The 23343-nt window shown below is 36.8% G+C and overlaps 1 protein-coding gene and 1 long non-coding RNA gene across 2 annotated transcripts in view; both read left to right on the top strand.

Annotated features, from left to right (window-relative positions):
- The window catches only part of LOC140151059 (uncharacterized), a 525069-nt gene that overhangs the window by 425510 nt on the left and 76216 nt on the right, over window positions 1-23343 (top strand). The gene's annotated exons all lie outside the window — the stretch shown is intronic.
- LOC140150984 (glutathione hydrolase 1 proenzyme-like) lies at window positions 334-15515 on the top strand. The gene is made up of 10 exons (XM_072173170.1): window positions 334-542; window positions 3659-3894; window positions 4432-4624; window positions 5639-5808; window positions 8669-8821; window positions 9417-9550; window positions 10147-10340; window positions 10786-11005; window positions 12592-12711; window positions 15426-15515. The coding sequence occupies exons 1-10, from the start codon at window positions 334-336 to the stop codon at window positions 15459-15461; spliced, it is 1665 nt and encodes a 554-aa protein (XP_072029271.1). The 3' UTR covers window positions 15462-15515.

Here is a 23343-nt window from a genome sequence, read left to right as displayed (position 1 = left end):
GCTATAAATTGGAATTTCCCATGTGCGTTTTCACAAAACATTGAGCTCTTTTTGTAGATTATTTATTTATTGATAAGCATGTGATTAATTTTTTGGAATTTGATTTTCCTCGAACTTTGTGCGGGGGTTTAATTTATTTTTGGAAGCAGCAACATGCAAGTAGGTCAACACTAGCAACAGCGCCCGCCCCGCGCAATTAAACCGTTTTAAAAATCCTAGTTTCACATTAGCCGGGTCCATCAAGTTCAGCTCATATCATCGGTGTTGTTGACATTGACTCCTGGTCATAGACTTTCATTATGCTATATCCGTTTGTATTGATTTCCTGCAGATATGGCTGAATCTCATCACCGTGTGCAATATATAATCACATTTGTTTTCGGTACTGCATTTGGAGCTGTGGCGTGTTTCTTAGTTTGGTATGGAAATACAACATGGCGACAACTAGTAGATGACAATAGAATCAAAGATCGATTGCAAAGATTCACATTCGATAATGCAGCTGTAGCAGCGGATAATAAAATCTGTTCAGACATTGGCAGGTATGTGCATGTCTGTATTTTTGTCGTTGTTTTCTTTTCAACTCAGGCCTTAACTCATCATGCTCATGCCCGGAAATTGTACCTCGGGATTGTACTAAAGGGAAACGTTAATTGTGGATTGTAAAAGGCCCTAAGGTCAGCCAGTAAACCAGATCAGAGAAGTGATAGAGAGCAGATTAAGCTGAAATTTATCCAACGCATTAGGATAGCCCTAAAGGTCGTTATTAGATTTGGTTTACGACTGGGTCTAATTTAGGGTTAGCATTAGGGTTACATTTTTAGGGTATGGGTATAGGGTGCATGTTCTACCACCTATAAGGACTTGCATACAAGTAGCCTACCTATAGTATAAAGCAACTTATAATATAATATATAGGCCCCTAATTATCAGGGGCGTAGCCAGCTTTCTTGGTCGGGGGGGCAAAATAAAATTACAGGGGCACATCTGAAAAAAATTGCAGTTGCAACATGCAATTTTTGTTTTTAGAGAGACTGTACATGTTTTCAAGCTTCCAAAATAAGCTTTATTGGGACGATGTTGTTGGTAGCCTATTTTACACTATTTTGGCCCATGATCGGGGTGAATTTTGATGGAAAAGGGGCCCCTTGCCCTTTTTCTTTTCCTTTGCCTTTTGGTCAGAGGGGCACATTTTTCTTTCATTTTTGTCTGCCCACCTGCCCCCCCCCCTTGCTGGCTACGCTACTGCTAATTATATACATCTAAAAAGTAACTCCCCCATGTGGTTAGCCATGCTGGACTAGGAAATCTATGAGGTCAGCCAAGTTGCACATAATTTTACATTCAGTACATGCGCCATTTCATTTACCATGTTTACTGTGGAGATACAGTGGCGTAACTCCTATGGGCTCTGGGGGGGCGTGCCCCCGGGCTAAGGGGCACCCAAGCCTGGATAGCCTTTGACACGATAGTACTTTGTTATAGGAAAGAAGTGGAAACCTTTACCCACCATGCATTGAATTACTCTTCATTTGGGTGCCCCTTCAACACAAAATTTTTCGCGCGCTTCGCGCGCATATCAACATATAGATTGTCATTTTAAAGACCTAAATTCAACTTGATTAAATACCAAATTAGTGGTATTTATGCACATTTTCGCGCGCCCGCACGCAATTGTTTTAGGAAGAGGGGGTATTTTGTATTCTTGCCCCTGGGCGCCATATGCTACGTCACTGCAGCTAGTGACGAGTCTCCAAAGTAAAGACATTAGAGAATATGAAAACATTTTGTTTTATTAACATGAACTGCATTGAAACATGATATTAATTTAATCTGAAACACTTCGTAAGTTATTCGGTAGGTCTATGCTAAAATTGATTAGCTCTGCACCATGTTGGTCAGGGGCACCCGAACTACTTTCGCCCCCGGGCACCCTGACCCAAAGTTACGCCACTGTGGAGATAACTATCTTTCTATACAATTTCTAGTTTAAGGCCAGAGTAATGGAAGACACATTCGTCCACGCCCGAATTTGAGATTTCTTGATATTTGTCAACACTAAGATGTATTCTTTCACTTGAAACTGATAAAATACAACTTTTTAATATTTACACGTATTTTTGCTTGATTTATTTTACTCTTTTCAACTCTAAAAAGTCACATGGCTCAAGACAGCTTAGTAAATTGGCGGGAAATAATGAGTCAGAAATGCGCGAATGCGAAATATTGTGATTACGCGCGCGATTCGCGTCGCGTGACGCGGCGCAACTCTGCGCGTATGTCCAACGCAGTCAAGGCGCATTCGGTATGTTGTTAACGTCGGCAAATGCGGTGTAAACAAAACAAAAATTTGCAGTCAAAACGCCACTTAGATTTTTTAATTATTTTGAATTTTGGCGCACACATTATAAATTCATTGGTGCAAAAAGATGCATATTTATACCATGCACCAGATACAGCCTTTACAAGCGTGAAACTCTTGCCGTTTTAAAATATAAGGACATTTTGTGCATAATTTTGACATTTTTTACTAAAACGTCGATTTCTCATAGTTCACTTTTGACAATATTACACGATTTTTGTGACAAGATAACTCGAAAAATATGCAAGCAAAAGGTAAACTTTTGCACTATCGTTTAGAGTACCTCAAAGTCTAGGGAAGGTTTTCTCAATTTTTCAAAGTATTTGTTTTAAACAAAAATATACACCATTATGTGCGATTTTTAGCTTAATAGAGTGACAAAATTGCTTTTTTCACATGTTTTTTTCAAAATTTCGAAAAAGAGACGAATTTCAAAATAATAAAAAAACCTTCCCTAAGTTCATGTCTCTTCTTCATGAAAAGTTAACTGAAATTTTTTTACTCCGAACGGATTTTTTTTTAAGTTGTCACAAAAAATTTGGGGTAGAAAAGTGATTTTTTGTGATTTTTTCAAAAACTCGAGATTTTTGAACAAATCTGACGTCACCATGGGATTCCTTGACTCATTTCCTTTCCAAAAATGTATAGTTTTATATACTTTGGACATACAATTAAAAATAATGATGCTCGAAAAGGTCCATGTTCTCTCCCATTACTCTGCCCTTAAGTCCATAAATGCAACAGTAATAGACTAGTAATAAAGCTTTATCCAAATCCAAAAGAAGAACTAACTCCAATAATTTATGTGGAGCCAAGTCATTTTGGCCTTTGCGTTTCCGATATGAATGTGATTTGGAACGTGATGGGAACACACAGTTTTAGTTTTCAATTAATATTTGGCGTTCTGAATGATCACGTGATTATGCTGAGCATAGAAAGTCTTCTATTGTCTATTTTTAATAGGCTTACAGTCCTAATGGTGCATTTTGTTTGAAGGCTTTCACTTTGGACGACTTCAACTTGCAATGTCAATGGAAATTATAATGTGGTTGTACAGTTGTTATAACGTGGTAATAAACTTAGTGCATTGGTTATTCTGTCCTTGGGGTACAACATCCCATGTTAGCAATGATGCTTATTCCATAGAAAATACAAGAGCTTATTTCTCGCATATTTTCAATAGGATGATTAACAAATACTTGTATATAATTGCACGTTCTACTACAGAATGGCTAGACTGTTTGGTATCGTGTATATTAACCGTTGTTTTGTGTTATTTTTGTTTTGAATTAAAAGAGACATTCTTCAAGGTACCTCAACAGATATTGCAGGAAGTGCTGCCGACGCAGCCATAGCAGCTATGATTTGTACCAGCGTCGTCAACTGCCACAGCTCAGGGATTGGTGGTGGCCATTTTAGTGTGGCTTACAATAGGGTATCCGGTAATGTATCGGTGGTGGATGCACGGGAGAAGGCGCCAATGGCTGCTTATCGGGATATGTTTAAAGACAATCCAGCAGAGGCTAAAAAAGGTATAAATTAGAACTGGGTTTATATAATAGAAATATGTCAATATCAGTTTTGGCAATGTTTAACGATACGATATCGTCATAATTGTAACGGGTGCCAATCAAACAGCAGATATGTATCATAGATATTTTGTAATGTATCATAAAACTGGGTTTTCACATTATACCATATATTATTAAGATACTTATGTTCGGAGAGGAAGGAAGAGAAGTATGGTGTAGAAAAGTTTCTTAAACTTCAAATGATCTACTCAGTTTCCGTGTAGTGACAAAAACACCAACTGCAACAGGAATGTATTAAAATGATATTTATGCATTAGATTAACAAATACAGCGAGTTATAACTATCCGTTGCTTCTTACAGAGTAGAAACCCAAAGTACAGCCCAAAGTGCAAACACGCCGTGTAACGACAATTTAATTGTCAGTCCGGATTATAGTTAGGAAACGGTGGGTACTAACCGATGCAAAATAGGGTGGTGTGTGACCAATAAAAACGTACTAATTCTGATAATAGTACAATTTATCATGTTATATTCAGGTGGTCTTGCAATAGCGGTTCCTGGAGAAGTGAAGGGCTTCTATGAGCTGTGGAAACTACACGGTCGCTTAGAATGGAGTAGCCTTTTTGAACCTTCAATTCAATTGGCACGACAAGGATTCAAAATAGGCGGTGCGTTAGCATTTGCTATACAAAAGAATGAAGATAGCATAAAGAATAACACAAGTTTATGGTATGCATGAGACATTTTATTCAGCGCAACACTGCAAAACAGTGTTTATCAACTATTCTAAACTCATTCCTGCTATCACTTTTTGTAAACATTTATATGTTTTAAATACTAAACTTGCATTGAGTATAATTAGAGAATAAATGATAGATTTTGTCTTTTGCCTATCAATATCGTGTCATAATGGATGGGCTGGCCAATATTTTGAGTAGTGGATGCCGGCGCAGCCGGTATCCACTACGATAAAAATATTGGCCAGCCCATCCATTATGACACGATATTGATAGGCAAAAGACAAAATCCTATCGTTTATTCTCATTCTTATTCAGTTTTAATGTATTTTTTGCGAGAAAAACTGCCTTTTTTCAGAAAAAAATAAAGTTACTTTTGTGAGGACATCCCCGTTGTTTTAAATGAACGAAACCATCACGAACATCTAAGCCGCCGAATCACGTTCTTAGTTCTCGCACGTGTATTACGCGAACGCATTTTCGCGCGATCATTGAGGAGCAACAAGCGTGCCGCCATTGCGTGGCGGCGCGCGCCCTGACTAATATCACTATCAACTATTGTGAGATATTATACACCAGAAAACCAATCAAATTACGTTCATTCTTTAAAAGACGCACCCATTGAATAAGAATTGATGCATAATGTTTAATAATTATATAGAATTTTACCAGTACAAAATGTTTACAAAATAATAGCAAGAATGAATTTAATTGCTCAACATTGTTTGTATGTAAGCAAACCTGCTGGTTTGCATCATAGAACAAAAAATAAAAGATTATCAAAAGAAGAGTGAATAAATAGTTTTACTTGAAAGAAACAATTCACTATATATGCTATCCGAATAGCAGATTGGCAGATGCAAGCAGTTGATCCAAATACAAGGTCATATTAAGAAGCAACCAAGTACATTGTATGAATTTTAATTGATATAGTAGCCAAGTTCCATTGCTTTTACAGACACTTGTTAATTCTAATTTACGTCGCATATTTATATTCATTTTCTAGGGAGATATTCACCGATGATGAAGGGGAATTGTTAAAGGAAGGTGACATGGTCAAGTTGCCTCGATTAGCCAACACCTTGCAGGAAATAGCCATCAATGGTACCCATATGAGCTTCTACAATGGACGTCTAGCTGCAACAATAGCTGAAGAGATTCGCAAGGCCACACCAGGTAACTTTGAATTTCTTAGCTGCTTTGATAACTTTCGACAGCTTGTAAATAAACACATATCTCTGAGGTGCAATTTGCTTCTTTGTAACATTTTGTTGAATTACTGGTATAAAAAGTTATATCTTAAAATATATTTAGGGCCAAAATATACGTTTTATATGCAGATTTATCTGGTTTTGGTTAAATCAACATCATCATCATGAATACAACAACAACAGAGCGACAACAACAACTAGATATGTTGCGGTCTTAAGACTACAAAGTCCAACCGTGACCTTGAAATGACCTTGGGCAAAAATTTCTTTCCTGAAAAAGCAGATGCTAAGTTTCATTAAATCCACCAACTCAAAAAATGTTACTATATCATGATATCCCGGTGCTATACCTTACAACACATCTTTTGCTATTGTACCATATCCCGGTGCTATACTATACAATACAACTCTAAACATAGTGTTATTTTATCACATCAGGGTACTTAACTATACAGCGTAAATCTGAACATAATGTTATATATATCCAGGTGCATCTCTATTCAACACAACTTTGAACACAATGTTATTGTACCATATCCTGATGCATCTCTATACAATATAACTTTGAACATAGTGTTATAATTATTTATTACCATATTCCAGTGCATCTCCATACAACACAACTTTAAACATACTGTTATTTTACCATATTCGAGTGCTACACTAACTTCGAATAAAATGTTATTTTACCATATCAATGTGCTACACTGTACAGTACAATTTTGAGCATAATGCTATTTTACCATATCCGTGTGATAGACTTATACAACACAACATTTAACATAATGTTATTTTTACCATATCCCGGTGATACACTATTTAATACACCTTTGAACATACTGTCTTTTCCATATCCCGGTGCTACACTATATACAACACAACTTTGCATGACCAACAGTCTGTCAACTAAATTGATATAAAGGACGCTGGCTCTTATTAAAGTGGTTCCTTGTTATGCAAATGAGATAGTTTACGCCCCTAGCTTTCACACTGAGATTCGGATATGATGCATGCTTTTTTTTATTTCCTTATTTCACGTGCTCAAGGACATTTCTTTACAGATGAATGAGCATGAAAAGAGTCTTCCGCACGACTATATGGTGCTGACATAATATCAGATTAGTTGACTCAAAAATGTTATGGAACATAATGTTATTTTAACATATCCCGTTGATATAATATACAACACAACTTTGAGCATTATGTTATGTTACCATATCGCGGTGCTACACTATAATACAACACAACCTTAAAACACAGTGTTATTTTACCATATCTCGGTGAAAGACTATACAACACACAACTTGTGCATAATTGTTATTTTAACATATCTCGGTTATACTAAATTTTACCATATGCCTGTGTTGCACTATACAATTGATGTATCTCTATACAACACAACTATGAACATAATGTAATTTTATTTTTTTTATTTATATAATTTCAATAATATTCAATTATGTAACACAACTTTGAACATAAAGTTATTTTACCATATCCCGGTACCACAATATGCAACACAAGTTTGACCATAATGTTATTTTACCATATCCTGGTGCTACACTATGCAACACAACTTGAACATAAAGTTATTTTACCATATTCCGGTGCTACACTATACAATACAACTTTGACCATAATGTTATTTTACCATATCCCGGTGTTGTACTATATAACACAACTCTGAACATAATGCTGTTTTTCCAAATTCCGGTGTTCTACTATACAATACATGAACTTATGTTGTTTTACCATATCCCGGTGCTACACTATACAATACAACTTTGAACATAAAGTTATTTTACCATATTTCGGTGCTACATACACTATACAACACAACTTTGAATAAACTGTTACTTTACCATATCCCGGTGCTACACTATGCAACACAACTTTGAACATATTGTTGTTTTAATATATTCCGGTGCTACGCTATGCAACACAACTTTGAACATAATGTTATTTTACCATATCCCGGTGCTACACTATACAATACAAATTTGACCATAATGCTATTTTAATACATTCCGGTGCTACGCTATGCAACACAACTTTGAACATAATGTTATTTTACCATATCCCGGTGCTACACTATACAATACAAATTTGACCATAATGCTATTTTAATACATTCCGGTGCTACGCTATGCAACACAACTTTGAACATAATATTATTTTACCATATCCCGGTGCTACACTATACAATACAACTTTGACCATAATCTTATTTTACCATATTCCGGTGTTACAATATTCAACACAACTTTAAGTACAGTATTGTTTTACGATATTCCGATGCTACACTATGCAGCACAAGTTTGAATATTATGTTATTTTACCATATTCCGGTGCTACACTATGCAACAAAACTTTTAACATAAAGTTATTTTACCATATTCCGGTGCTATACAATACAATACAATACAATACAATACAATACAATACAATACAATACAATACAACTTTGACCATAATGTTATTTTACCATATCCCGGTGCTACACTATACAACACAACTTTGAACATAATGTTATTTTACCATATCCCGGTGCTGCACTATACAATACAATTTTGACCATAATCTTATTTTACCATATCTCGGTGTTACAATATACAACACAACTTTAAGTACAGTATTGTTTTACCATATTCCGATGCTACACTATGCAGCACAAGTTTGAATATTATGTTATTTTACCATATTCCGGTGCTACACTATATGCAACATAAGTTTGAACATAATGTTGTTTTACCATATTCCGATGTTGCACTATATAACACAATTTGCCGTTTTCGTCATTCCTATATATTAAACTATTAATTCAGAAAACAAACTTGGCCTGGTACTTGCTGACCTGCAATCATATGACATATCCGTGGAACAACCTTTGCGAGTGCAGTACGGCAAACTCACGATGTTTTCTCCGCAACCGCCAGCGAGTGGAGCTCTATTGTCATTTATCCTGAACTTATTAGAAGGTAAAGCATCGCGAGACCGTAAAACACAGACGGACAAACAGACAGACAGATGAACTAGACAGCGAGAAGAGAAGTAGAGACGATAATGTAGAAGAAGAGAAGAGAAGAGAAGAGAAGAGAAGAGTAGAGTACCTGAAATTGTGAACAAATGAGAAAACATGTAAAAACCAGATGAAAAGACATATTTATCAAAAACACCTGCTTAAATTGAAGAAAAGAGAAAGGTAAGGAAAGAAAGGGAAGGGAAGAGAGGAGAGGAGAGAAAAGGAAAGGAAGAGAAGGGATGGGAGGGGAGGAGAGGAGAGAGAGAGAGGAGAGGAGAGGGAGAGGAGAGGTGAGGTGAGAAGGAAGGGAAGGAAGGAAGGGAGGAAGGGAAGGGAAGGGAAGGAATGTAAACTTGTAGAGAACAAAGCTGAGCTGACGTTAGAGAGACACAACTATACGTTTTGGAAGTAAATTGGACGAGAAAGGAAAGAGAGCACGTCAAATGAAAAAAAGAAGATTTAATTATGATAATCTTGTTTTGCATTTAACAAAAAATTACTAACAATACGATTACAATGTTTTACATGATTTATAATTGATCTATACCCAGGATACTACTTGACACCATGCAGTAAATCCTCCAATACAGATTGTAATAGACCCCTTCAGTACCATCGCTTTGTGGAAATATTTAAATTCGCGTATGCGGGAAGAGGGGATCTCAAAGATAAGGTTGATCCAAGTGTAAGTTTTGCTGGTACTCGTAAAAGTATTTTATAACGAAGGACAACTTCCGGCACCATTTATTGAAAGTTCTCTTCGGGAACAGACATCTTGAGAATGAGTTACATACTTTCATTACACTATTTAAAAAAATGTTCATTGTCTAACGCTTTACGCATAAAAAAAACCTCACCCACCATTTATTTACCCATCTAGATTAACACGTAAGCTAATTTTATGCTTTCATCCGGCATTGTCCAAGTAAACTAAATGCACTAGGTCAAAGTTATAATACGGGACTTTTTGAGTCGACAAAATGAGAACAGGTGTCTGAATAGTCCAACCACAGGATACAACTTATTCATTATTTGTCTTCTGTTTTATAACCAATTACAGCGTGATTGCTTCTTTCAATATGAATTGGCTCACATCCGGGGAACATGCAAATTGCAAAGTCGACCAGCAATGAATTTTGGACTAAAATGGGCATAAAGAATAGGGACATTTTAGGTCGATTTTTTTTTCGTTTTTAGGGCCAATGTGAGAAAGTTTTACCACTTCCCTGAGTCGATAATTTATATGTTTGATTCTTTAACGTAATATCCTCCTATCATTAGATTACAGAGCAATTAATCTCCAAAGAATACGCAGATATGATACGTCATAAGATCACCGACGACAGGACCCATCTACCCAGTTACTACGGGGAAGATAGTCTCCTTGGGCTATATGAGGAAGGAGGAACTGCGCATGTCTCTGTAATAGATCAGTATGGAAATGCAGTAGCTATATCTAGCTCCATCAATAAATAGTAAGAAACTGCAAATATTCAATATGTTCGGTACACATGGTACAATGCGCAATTCTATTTGAAATCCATACACCCCCTATGGGAAGACGTGTCATGGCATGACCTTAATCTCCCACAGAGGATGCCGGGTGTAGATTTCAAATGGAATCACCATTTCAGGTAAGTAACCCCATCATTTGAAATTCGTATTCCCTATGTGGAAGATTGAGGTCATGTCTTCCATACAGGGGGTGTATGTATTTCAATCAGAATAGCCCAGTGGGTGTTGTTTAATTATGACAAAGAGAAACGACAGTAAAGATGTCTTCCGTACGTGACGGGGAATCTTCTGTGCTCTTAAACTTAGTTTTAAAACGTATGTTCACATTTATATAATTTATAAAAAATGCCTTTCATGTGTTAATTTGTGTTCTTGTTTTCTCGTATATTACTGTGTTGGTTACAGTTTTGGCTCTCTTGTTCTCGGAGAAGACACTGGTATATTTTACAATAATCAAATGGATGATTTCGCATTCAATGTGACTCCACTACCGGCAAATATCATTGCCCCAGGACGTCGCCCTTTATCGTCAATGGTGCCATGCATTCTCGTCGATAACACCGGACAAGTGAGAGTTGTTGCAGGTGGTGCTGGATCACTGTCTATATTAACAGCAACAGCATTGGTAAATATCATGAAGCGAATTATGCTGACAAATGAATATCTATTGTTTAACAATAAAAGACTAGCTAAATAAATTTTGTGGCCCCAACGCAAAAATTACTTTATTTCCATTTTTATGGCGAAACTGTTCAGAAATAATGGGTTTTCCAGTGACTACAAAGATGTCTATTTCCAACCCCCAATAACGTCACAGCCCAGTGAACCATAGTCTTATATATACAGAGCCCTATGGACAGAGTTTTTATGGTATTACACCCTTGATAAATTTGTGACTACTACTACTAGTATTTTTGCATATTAAAAAAAAAATTATAACACACTGGTAACAAAAGTCATGTATATAGGGGCAAGGAATCCAGTTACTACACTAGAATTTCAGTGACTCAAGACAAGCGGTACATTATTTATGATAAGAAAAGAGGTACCGCTAGAATGTACCTCATTTCTTAACATATAGGCCTATAATGAACCACTTGTCTTGAATCACTGAAATTTCAATGAATTAATTGGATTCCTTGCCTCTATAATATACATAACCCTAGTCACCAGTGTGTAGTTATTTTTTGAAAAAAAATGCAAAATTAGTCCCCAAATTTATCAGGAGGTGTAGTACCACCTTAAACGCGGTTTTTTCTTCACAATGGCCAAAATGTAGATGAGGCAGCTGTGTTGCACTGTAATCAATCAATCAATCAATCATAGAATTTGTATAAGCGCCAGCATCCAAATCAAGAAATGAAGCTTAATGGCGCACAGAATAATTATATATACATGAATTGAGTGGCAACAAAATTAGTCTCAGTTCTGTTTAGTTATACTCTGACTTGAAAGCCAGTGATCGTGATTTACGTTCACGCCAGAATATGTTTTTGGCACAAAATCTAAAATAAATAAATAAATAAATAATAATTATATCCTAAACCATAAGAAACGGTTTTGTTATTCTCCTTGATACTCACTGCATACAATACCAAACGATTTTAGCTTGATATCCTCGATATTAATGATGTAACTGGCCGGGCCCAACTTGTTTTTTAGGCTTTATGCCCTTATCGGGTTTTCCTGAAACCAACTAGATAAGACAATACTTACCAAATAAAGGAAATATTATGCCGTTGAGCCGCTCTTTGTTATTCTTTACTTTTTTTTTTTTTTTCCAACCTGGTCGGGAGTGTCAGTGGTTTGAAGCATTTGTTCACTTGGCTAAAAGTGCTGACAAAATGGTACATTTTAGATGATTCAGATAGGTTGGCTAAAATAGGGTGGGGCAATGCGGTACTGCTAGTCTGCTGATGCATGAGGTACTAGTACACCAACTGTGTGATGCTCCGTAGAAACGTTTTTTGTTTTTGTTTTTACGGAAAAATGTTATTATCAACGTTTCAAACGTCACAAAAGTATTCGTATGCTCAAGTGGATTCACAAAAGGTTTCGTTTGACTTACCTGTAATGCTCTTTATCCTCAAATGTAAGGTGATGTGTAGGGGGGGGGGTAGGTTATTCCGGCTCAGCTACATCATGCACATATAAACGGTTTTGGTTTAGATTTGGGGAGTTCATGTTCATTCGCTGCTTGTCACTTTTCAGGTTATATCGAATACCCTGTGGTTTGAAGATGATGTGTTCATGGCCAGTGACCGACCACGACTACATTACCCTGGAAGAGAACTATATAAAGTGACTTATGAAGAAGACGTCACGCAAGATGTAAGTTTTATGGAAACCTCTCTGACAACTATATATGAAATACATTCACGATACATGTCGTTGACAGACTAGTAAATATACCTATATTTAATATTCAGTTATTATTTATTCATAAACTTTATTATAGTTATTAATTTCATTGATTTCTAGTTGGTCATCACGAATATGTAGTCCGACGAGTAGGACCTTTTTTTTTCTAAGTTACCAGACTATACTCATTTCACACTATGATCACTATCTCACATGGCGCAAGAAAGACAAATCGCGAAAGTCCAGTGGCTCGGGAGGGGCGGTTAGTGGATTTATGTGGTTAATCTTTCTTGAGCGATCAGAGTCAGAGTATAGTTGGTAACTAAGAAAAAAACAGGCCCTACTCGTCGGACTACGAATATGAGGCAGGTGCTAAATGACCCCAGATGACATCTGAATGACCGTTAACTTTTATAGCCATTTTCTGACCAATTTTTGCAGCCAAAGTGGATCATTTGGCCAGATGACCTCTTGATGACCTTTGACCCCAAGCAATGTAAATAATGTTTTTCAGACCACTTGTAGTAATCTAAAAGCATTTTTGACTGAATAACCTCTGACTCTTGTGTGTCCTTTGACCCAATCTGAATACAGCAGTTGGGTTAGTGGTTCTTCTGGCCAAGTTGTAGCACTATGATGTAATTTAGAGCAGAAATAGCATTTTAAATATTGTCATAAAATGACCCCTAAATTAATCCCTGCATGACCTTTGACCCAAATCGGTGTAGGCCCTATATCCTGTATAAAGCTTGGATAAGTGTTTTATAACCAGGTTTTGTGGTCGTAGCATGTAATTCAGTGTAGTAGTAGCCCGTATAGAAAATTTTAGTATGACCTCACATGACCTTTGCCCTATATGTTTACATCGCATATGCAGTTTGGGTCAGTAGTTATTCTGGCCAACTTTATAAGAGCGTTGATGTTAAGAATCATTAGAAGCAGATTTGACAGCTCCACAATATCATGTGTGCCACACCTGATGTACTTGTAATACCAGAATACATCATGTATTCAGCCTATCTATATAAAACAAATTGTGCATATGAAAATCGCCCACTTTGTTTAATAGAAAATACCGTTGTGACAAGATTCTTATATCAACGTCAAGGGTGTATTATTAGCTTTCAAATGCCGTTTATTCGGTTCAATTTGCTTGTTTTAATTTCGAGATATGTTTAGTTAAGGATACGATACATGATTTATACATAAATGATAAATCTCATAATGCCATCTTTAGCCTTTTGTTTACTAAAAAAGACGCGTTTTGTAAAGATAGATTAGCCGTTTTATGCATAAAGAGCACGAACGTTTGGGAAAGGTTTCAAACAAATAATAAAGACACTGATGTGATGATGAAATTGCGTAAGTCGGGAAATATCTGCGTCGCAATGTTTTGTTTTGGTTTTAGGAATTTGACCTTAAAATTTACGACTTCATGACATTATCATTCGAAATCAACAAAAGATATTTCAACAGTATATGGCATCATTCTTTCTCTAGAATGTTTTATACATGTATGTGAAATAGCTTCAACAATGGTTCGCTGCATAATGGTAAAAACAGCCTTGACCTAAAAAAGGGCGAGAGGTACCATATTTACGGATTCAGGCTAAATTTAAAATTGATATAACACGTTTGTTTTTTGATCGATTACAAAAATTAATTTTTGTCGTATAAATAAATTATGTCTGGCGTGAATTACACTACAGTTTTTATTCTTAGGGCTCTTTGACTTCTTCAAATGATTTTTTAATGATAAAGTGAATCCCTGGCCCTCTATAATTACGCACAAAAGATCGAGTCCCCTTATTAAACAACGAAAGGGTGAAATCACAATTGTGCCACTTTTACCCACGTTTACTAGGGAAGAGGTCTTTACATAATAAATGATAGCTGATGTTGATGCGTCCAAAGCACTGCCCCCCCCTTTCGGGGCTCGTGCATTAGACGCATCAACATTAGCACACGCGCATTATTTTGTCTCCCAACAAGTAATATCCGGTACGCGTTCATTAACCTATGCAATTTGTTTGTCTCTTAACATGTCTTGAGTAACAAAGAGAGCAGTATTTGCCATGATAAAAGCTGATAAAATCATTGGCATGCACATGTATTTAATTTTACAGCAGAATGCAAAATATTTGTCTTATAACCCGAACTGAACACAAGGGATTTTTGCTATCGGAAGGAAAGAAGAAACGAAAAGGAGAGAAGATGAAGAAAGAAGTCACTTTGCACCCCCGGGATTCGAACCTCGGACCTTTCATAGTGAGATTCAGTGAGATCTAGTTCAGTAAGGGTTAATCTGTTTTAGGTGGAAAAAGAGAATCTTTATTGTTGTGTAATTGATGCATTCTTTGAGTTTACGAAGGAACTTTTGATAAACTTGATGCTATCATTGATTTACGTGTAGGTCTATATAATAGCCCTCTTCCCTAGCAAAACTGGCACAATATGATTTTACCGTTTCGTTGTTAACTTAATATATCTCGAGATTAAAACAAGCAAATTAAACAGAACAAACGGCATTTGAGAGCTATGATTACGCCCTTGACGTTGATATAAGCATCATGTCACAACGGTATTTTGTAATTGCCAAAGAGGGCGCTTTCCACTTGCACAATTTTTTTGAGATGCAATTTACTATTCAGAACACACGTATTGCTTTTGTTTGTTTATTACAGATAATCGAAGGCTTAGAAGAGAGGGACATAATATAACACAACACAGTGTCAAAGACTATGGCCCTCTCTCAGTAATTCAACTGGTAACCACTAACATCTATATGCCAAATCAGACAGGCGAAAATCCGGCTATGGAGAGACTGGCTACTGACAGGTGTTTGCTAGGGCGGGGTGGGGTGAGGTGAGGTGAGGGTGGGTGCAGAGTGTTTATTCTTTTAAAAGGCTTGTAGGGTATATATCACTTTGTCTATTTGTTTTGTCTATTAGTATAATATTAAATTAAACCTATTAAATTGTTATAACCAGACACGCCAGGTGCGCGGGTGGGGACGGGAGGAAGTTGTTGCGTGTTCGGGTATGTGTGATGAGTGTGTATTTGCTGATTTGTCGAATCCCTGTACATTGTAGATGTTAGTCAAAGGAAACTTTTCAACAAAAAATACTAGCCTACTTTTGTATATTTTGATTTATTTGTAGACATACAATTTCAGTACTGTTTTTATAAGCTGTTTGCTGCTTGCATATTATTAAATGATTTCGTTTCATTTTGAAAATGGAATGAAGTATCCAAACATGGAACTTTTATTTTATGCATACGAAAGGTACTTTTATTGAAATTTGAAGATGTTCATTCATTGAATTGATTTATTAGGTTTGTATACTTCAAATCATATAGCAATTTTTGCTAGACAAAGTTTTTACTCACTAATATTTCGTCCATATCATCGGAAGACTTCATCAGATCTGAGTATCTGATCCACTTTCCCGGGAAATTGATTTCCAGACTTCAAAAGTGGGTCATAGACGTGACTTAGGAAATAAGTACCTTCCTCTCTATTCATGGTTTTTGTCCCCTCTTTCTGATCTCCATCGCTTCCCGTCTTCGTACTTCTTTATACTTTCTGACATGCTCCCTGCCAAGTATCTTGGAGTCCTCCCTACATCACGATTCTCTTGCGACATGATCATATATAGCTGACTTAGCTTGTTCTTGCTCGGATGTCCTACACCCGTGTCCTACATTTTTACCAAGTAAACTTCTCGTTCGCGCACGTACGAAATGAACGTGCGGACAACGTAAAAAAAGCACAAAATTTATCCCTTTTATAATAATTTTATTAAAGTCAGCCAAGGGTATTGACCATACGAAGGAAAGTCTAACTATTATTATGATCTTTTTATTTGTAAGACATCATTGCAGTGAGGTGTTGGACAATCTGTTGCAGTGAGGTTCAACAGATTTTCCGTTGAAATGCGTGTGAGATCGGCCATATAAAAAGATATTTGATACAAACGTACAGAGTAACGCACGGTGGACGGTGAAATTTACAATTTTGTACGGCGTCTCGACGGTTCATGCAGCGACTATTTTCCCCCACCAAAAACTATCATTTAGAAAATAAAGTTATGATGTATGTATATTGTAGTGGTCCTTAATCTACCAAAATATTTGTTCTTTAGCAACCATTATAATATTCGGGAAGCACTGAAGCACTTCAATATGGCAACGTAAATAGTCAAAAAGGGAAGTGTCGCACCCAGGATTTGAAGTATTTGAGCGACATGTACTTTGTGGTTTTTCACCCTGCGCACACACAATTGTCTTTTGTTGACCCCAACTTTTTTAACCAAGGCCCGTCACCGTCACCGGCGGCCTAAGATATACCGACGACCATGGTGGGGGGCACCGGCCTCACTGGCAACATCACTATTAAAAACAAAATATATTTACAGACCTGACAGTTTCGGCCATCTTGGTCAAAGGCCATCATTAGATAGAGTACTTAATGGTACTTGATCCTTCTGTCTGGTTGATTGGGCACCAACAGAGGACGTTCTAGCGCTCAGAAGTGGATCTCTGTTCATGGTGTTGGAAGCTCTCTTCTTATCCACATAGATTCTTTTGATGCGGCGATCTCCCAGATCACATTCCTTGTCGAGAACTTTTGCCGTCTCAATTGATCACGTGATTATATTGAACTGTGTGGTCTGCGATTGTCGATTTGGATTCGAGTGTAATTATATTGGTGATGAAAGTATGCCACCTACGACATACTTATCTGAAGTATATGGAAATACCCATAATACCTTTACTGTAATTTAAAATTTGTTTTACAGATGAACTTAAAATAATACACCTTGCAACAGAATCACTGCCAATTTGCTGGGATTTCATAATGAATTATTTCTTTAGTTTCGGGTAACTCTATTCAGTGACCAGTACAGTACCGATATCGAAGAACCATACTTTAATGTAACTTGTAAGCGATTTTTAGTTTTCAAACTGCATAAGCATTTTTCAAGCATATTGTGAGGCTCTCATGTGTAGGCCCTATGACAGCAACCCTATTGATTATGGGCTGCTGTCATACCAAGCTGTATAAAAAACGTATATTTTGTTCTGAGCAAAATGAGTAATCTTAGCTGCCTGTAAGGCCCTTGAAACTCTATTTCCTGATTCCAGTCCCCGGGTTCCCGTCACCCACTCGCGTTATGAAATTTCACCCGCGTTTGTAAACCAAAAACAGGGGCGACGCTAGAGAGGGGGGAGGGGTATGGGGGTAACACCCCCTATACACAATTTTGTCGGCAATAATTGACTGTTGTCGTTAAAACCATGTGGTTGTCGGCAAATGTAGTCAAAGCTATGTGATTGTCGGCAAATTGCAAGAGACATAATAAATATTAACGTGTTACGAAATTGTGTGCTGTTGTTACATAACAGACCTATTGTGAATGTTATTAGTAGTTACTAATTAAAAAATAGGTCGAATTTTTTTACTCCTACTCCCCCTACACACACACACACCCACACACAAACTTTTTTAATTCTTGAGCGCCGTCCTGGCTATAAAAAAAAAATTGGGTACAATTCACAAAATATTTCCGTCGGCAAAACACCCCCCGCACAGTGTCATCGCCCCGATATCTTCATGGCAGAAATCGCCAAGGTAGGTTGGATCCACCGCCACGCATGGCCATTTTGTTCCGACCTGTTTAATAGTTTAGAGACGCATAATGGGCCGAAGGACATCTGACAAAGGCTACTGACAATAGCCCGGTGACTGACCTCGCTGACAATGGTACGCCATAGGTCACTGCTTTTAGACTACCTCCACGATTGGCCTATACACTGCGCTATATAGTTCGGCACATATAAAATCAGAATTATTGTCAGTTTTTGAGTTCAAGACGCAAGCTTTTTTCTCAAGACGCAAGCTAACGACTATCATATCTGTTCAACACGTATATTCAAGTGCAAGGAACCACATCTGGCTTCTTTTACGAAATCATTTACGGGAGATATTAATCATTTTCTACCCCGGTATCCAAAGATTTTCGTCTGAATATCAAAATCGTGCATAGCACATACACGTGTATCGATCCCGGGTATTTATTTTAGTATCTCTGCTGTACCAAGTACCGTAATTATTAGCCAGGCGACGTCGGTGTGCCCCGTATTGGTCTAGCGACGCTCCTGACCAAAAATCCTTTTTTTAAATCATTATTTGGTTTAATTGTACTTCAGAATTTTTTTCTAAATAAGTGTTCTTCGAAATGAAAACGGGCCGCAAAATCATTCCGAAAGCAGGGAATAAACAATTCAGTCTTCGGTTATCTCCTATTCATTTCGCTAGCTTCAAGTAAGCCCTTGCAATGTATGGGTGGCGCCAAAGGGTAATTTTTGTGAGAAATTGTCTTAATAATGAATGATGAAACTGTTGTCTCATTATGAACTGGAAAAGTGACGGAAACAGGAAATTGAGTTTCAAGGGCCATTTTGAAAGTCTTTGAATTTTGTGACTGCAAAAAAATTGATAAATCTTCTATTACCAGCTTTAGCAGCTTAGTTCAACTGAAGAATTAGGATTGATATAATTCTCGCTATTCACAATAAGGGCGCCGCCAGCGGTTTGCGATGTAATCGTGATGTATCATGAAAAGGTCGACATCCAAGTACGCGCAATACGAATATTACCATGCTATTACATAGGAACACGTGACAATATTTTTTAGTTTGTCAATATAACGGTATTACACGCAAATCGATAGAGAAAAATTAATTGTGCACATTTCAAATCACATTGTTAAGTATTATTGAGTATCGATTCGCGTGTAACACCTTTATTTTGAAAAACTAAAAAATATTGTCACGTGTCCTATGGATTAGCATGGTAATAGTCGTATTCCGTGCACTTGGATGTCGACCTTTTCCGATGATCAAAAGCTGGCGGCGCCTTTATTGTGAATAGCGAAATTGATTTGGTATAAAACCAGACGACATTGTTTTTATTCACAAAAATAGTATAGTGCTGTATTATGAACAGGCACAAATGGCGAGTGCATTGCGTATCTGAAATATAACCGTGTCAGTCCCATTGATATTAACCATGTTAAGGGATCTGGAATGAGCGTTTTGAGCGTTTCGACAGTATTTTTTGTGGGACATGAGAGCACATCAGACATATTGAATTGTATTCTGAATACGAAGAGTGTCTTTCTGATATCAAATAATTTTCATTTTTGAAATTCACGATATAATACAAATTTTATGACAAATTATTAAAATTTGATATTTTTCACATTTTGATATATAACAGTCCTCGAAGTAAATTTTATAAATCTAATAATATAATAATATATTCTTAAAGTGTATGTAGCTGGGAGGAAAAACCGACGATCAATTGAAAATTGTGACCATCCTATTGAAGATATGGATTTTTCCCCAAAAAAGACTTTTTTTTTTTTTTTTTTGAAAAAATTTATATTTTCAATACAAAAGGTTAAAATTTTCAATTGATCGTCGGCTTTTCATCCCACCTATATACACTTTAAGTATAAATCATCAGATTTATAAAGTTTACTTTGAGTACTGTTAAATATCAAAAATATCAATTTTTAATGATTTGCCATAAAATGTGTATTACATTGCGAATTTCAAAAATCGAAATTATTTGATATCAGAAGGACATTCTTCGTATTCAGAATGTAATTCGATATGTCTGATGTGCTCTAAATGTCCCACAATAAATACTGTTCATTATGTTCATACCCCATCCCTTAACGGTCTGGGCTCTGGTCGCATTGTACATTGGGTGTGAATGGATTGCCGTCACCGTCAGCATTGGTGTCACTGTCTACTTCTGTCTTCAGGCAGCCGACGAACGCCATGTCACACGCACACAATGCAATGTTGCAAGCGATGTCTCCTGGAAGGAAGAAATCCGGATAGAAAATGCAATGACAGAATAATTGAGAGGTTTCGATCCCCAAGTTTGGTTTTTTCTTTGGTAGGGACGTGCCGCTGAGAATTTGAAAGTGGGCCCATAAATAGCTCAGTTTTTCAAGATATTTGGACCCATTGATATACCAAAAGTCAAAATTTTCGGCCGAATTTACCCAAAATTGTCTTAGTTTTTACAAATTTTGGGAAAATTTTGGCTAGATTAAGGAAAAATTGGGTATTTTCCGAAAAAATTGTGAAAAAAGGACCCATTCATATATCAAAATAGGCTTTGAAAAAGGGGTCATTGATATACCAAAAGGCCGGAAATGCTACCGTACCCATTTATGCGGCACGTCCCCGTATGGTCATGTACTGAGTACTCTCCCCGGGTTTCGATCCCCAGATTTCGATTTTTATACGCCGTGGTACTCACGCCCGTCTATTAAAATCACGTCATGATGCACGAGGCAAGCCAAACCTGGTTTATCGACCGAAAACCCTGTTTTTGTGTGTTTGTTTTGGTCGAAAAAAATGCCCGACCACATTTTCCTTGAAAGTCAAATGGTGCGTCCGTCCCTAATTACTATAGTCCAATGTAAGTGACCAGTGTTTAGTTATGACCCAAGTATTTTTGGTCAAAAATTGTATGATGTTCTCATTTTCTTTGTTTTTGGGGCACCCTCTACGGAGGGGCCCCCCGTTATTGTAGTTGTAAATTGCTTCATTTACTTCGCATCTGTTTTGTTTAAAGGTAGCCCCCCTACGTGCTTAGAATAAATAACATAATTAACTTGGTTTTGATTTTATTACTGTTTACTAATATACACTGGATGCAAGTTAAGTATATTACAGCGGAAATTAACGCTTGTAATAAAATAAATGCCTATTATGCCTATATTAAATGGTAGAAATAAAGGCACAACGCCATTTTGCGTTGAGGTTTCAAGAGATGGCGCTATTACGATCACACCCATAGTATTATCCAGGTGGTGTGCGGCATGGCTTACTGGAATAAACAGTCGCCAAACCCGCTCACGTATTTTGTCAAACAAAAGAGAAAACTTCAAAAAAATTATCTTGATCGAAATTTCAATGTTTAGCACATATTGGGATGTATTGACTTTATTCATATATTTTTACGCTTAAGAGCAATAATTATTATTTAGGCCTACGTATGTTTGTAATGATACTAAAAATATTATTATCTCATATTTTATTTATTATGTATAATTACATTTTATGTATTGATACTGAGTAATAATGCTTAAATGTCCCGTGTGTATTTCATTATTCTGAACTGTACTATCACGTAAGCTCATCAACATGATCAATCGGGGAGCTGCAATGTATTTGTTGCAGTTTCGTATACATTGAATATTTTGTGAAAAATAACTTAAATATTTATATATCTTATGATCTATTTTTACGAAGTCACTAACAACCCTTGTTCATAGCCAATGCAGTCAATCATAAGAAGTAAATACCCTGTTTAGAAAAAAATCCATAAGAATTAAATATGCAAAGCTATTATTCTCAATTGAATAATTCTGCTCTAATAACACCCCCCCCCCCCCCACCACCACCACCAACGTGTATCATTTCCTGACAATAGCAACATAAATGGTAACCCCAGCTTTATTGATTTTTATTTAAACCAATCCTCTTGCCCGGGCCTCTTGCATAGCACACAGTACGATTTTTACGCCTCTCCCATTGGAATAGATATGCTTTATATGTCACATGTTACAATATTTATTTTAAAATAGAACATTTTATCCAAACGGTTACATTTCACATCACATCAAAGCTCCTATTGGGCACCCCATTCCTTTCTTAAATTAATTTTTATTAGTGCCAAACTTACCACTGCAAGTACACGGATTGGAAACTGTATCCAAATTGTAAGGCCATCTTGCCAATGCCTTAAGGGTACACTTAACGCACGATCCACTGCAAATGTTATTGGCGACGTCATTCGCTGCATCGACATAGCATTTATCATGCTTTTTGGCAACACCTGCTTTGGTGGGGAATGTAAATGTTTTGTTGAATTATTTTTCCGCCACGGTGGTATAATTTACACTTTTGGTGTACCTAATTTGTATATCTTAGGTCAAATCTCGACCATAGAAAATTCGCCCACATTGGTCAGTATAGCTTTAATCAAAGTGCTTTAATGTATTAAAGATTATTTCAACTAGAATTGTTTTCTTTTTTCTATATTCCCATATTTGAAAGAAACAATTTTATGATTACAATATTTCTAAACCACGAATGCAAACTGGTGATACACACTGTCTCACTCCCCAGGTAATAAATTACAGTGAAACGATCGGTCTATAAATGCTCCACCAACAGTCGAGGTCACAAAAATAACTCTGCATGCGGGAAGCAGGGGCGGCGGAACGATTTTGAAAGTGGGGGAGGGCAGTCAGGGTGATGTAAGAAATCAAAATAAATGGCCACCAAAGCGGCCATCGCGCCGAGTTTGCCGCGGCGCTGAAGTGTCTGAGGGGGATGTGCACCCCTGAGAAGTGGAAACTTTTTGCAAAATGAAGGTCCATTGAAACCATTTCATGGACTATTTTTGGTACTATTTTTGTGTACAATTTGAGTTTGAAAAAAGCCGAAAATTGGTGAAAATGAAGCTATTAGCCATTTGTGGACAAGTTCTCACTATTATTAACTGTA

The sequence above is a fragment of the Amphiura filiformis genome, chromosome 1 (assembly GCF_039555335.1).
Source record: "Amphiura filiformis chromosome 1, Afil_fr2py, whole genome shotgun sequence".
In the NCBI taxonomy this organism is placed as follows: domain Eukaryota; kingdom Metazoa; phylum Echinodermata; class Ophiuroidea; order Amphilepidida; family Amphiuridae; genus Amphiura; species Amphiura filiformis.
The sequence above is the reverse complement of the archived record's forward strand: the minus strand, read 5'-3'. Positions and strand labels throughout refer to the sequence as shown.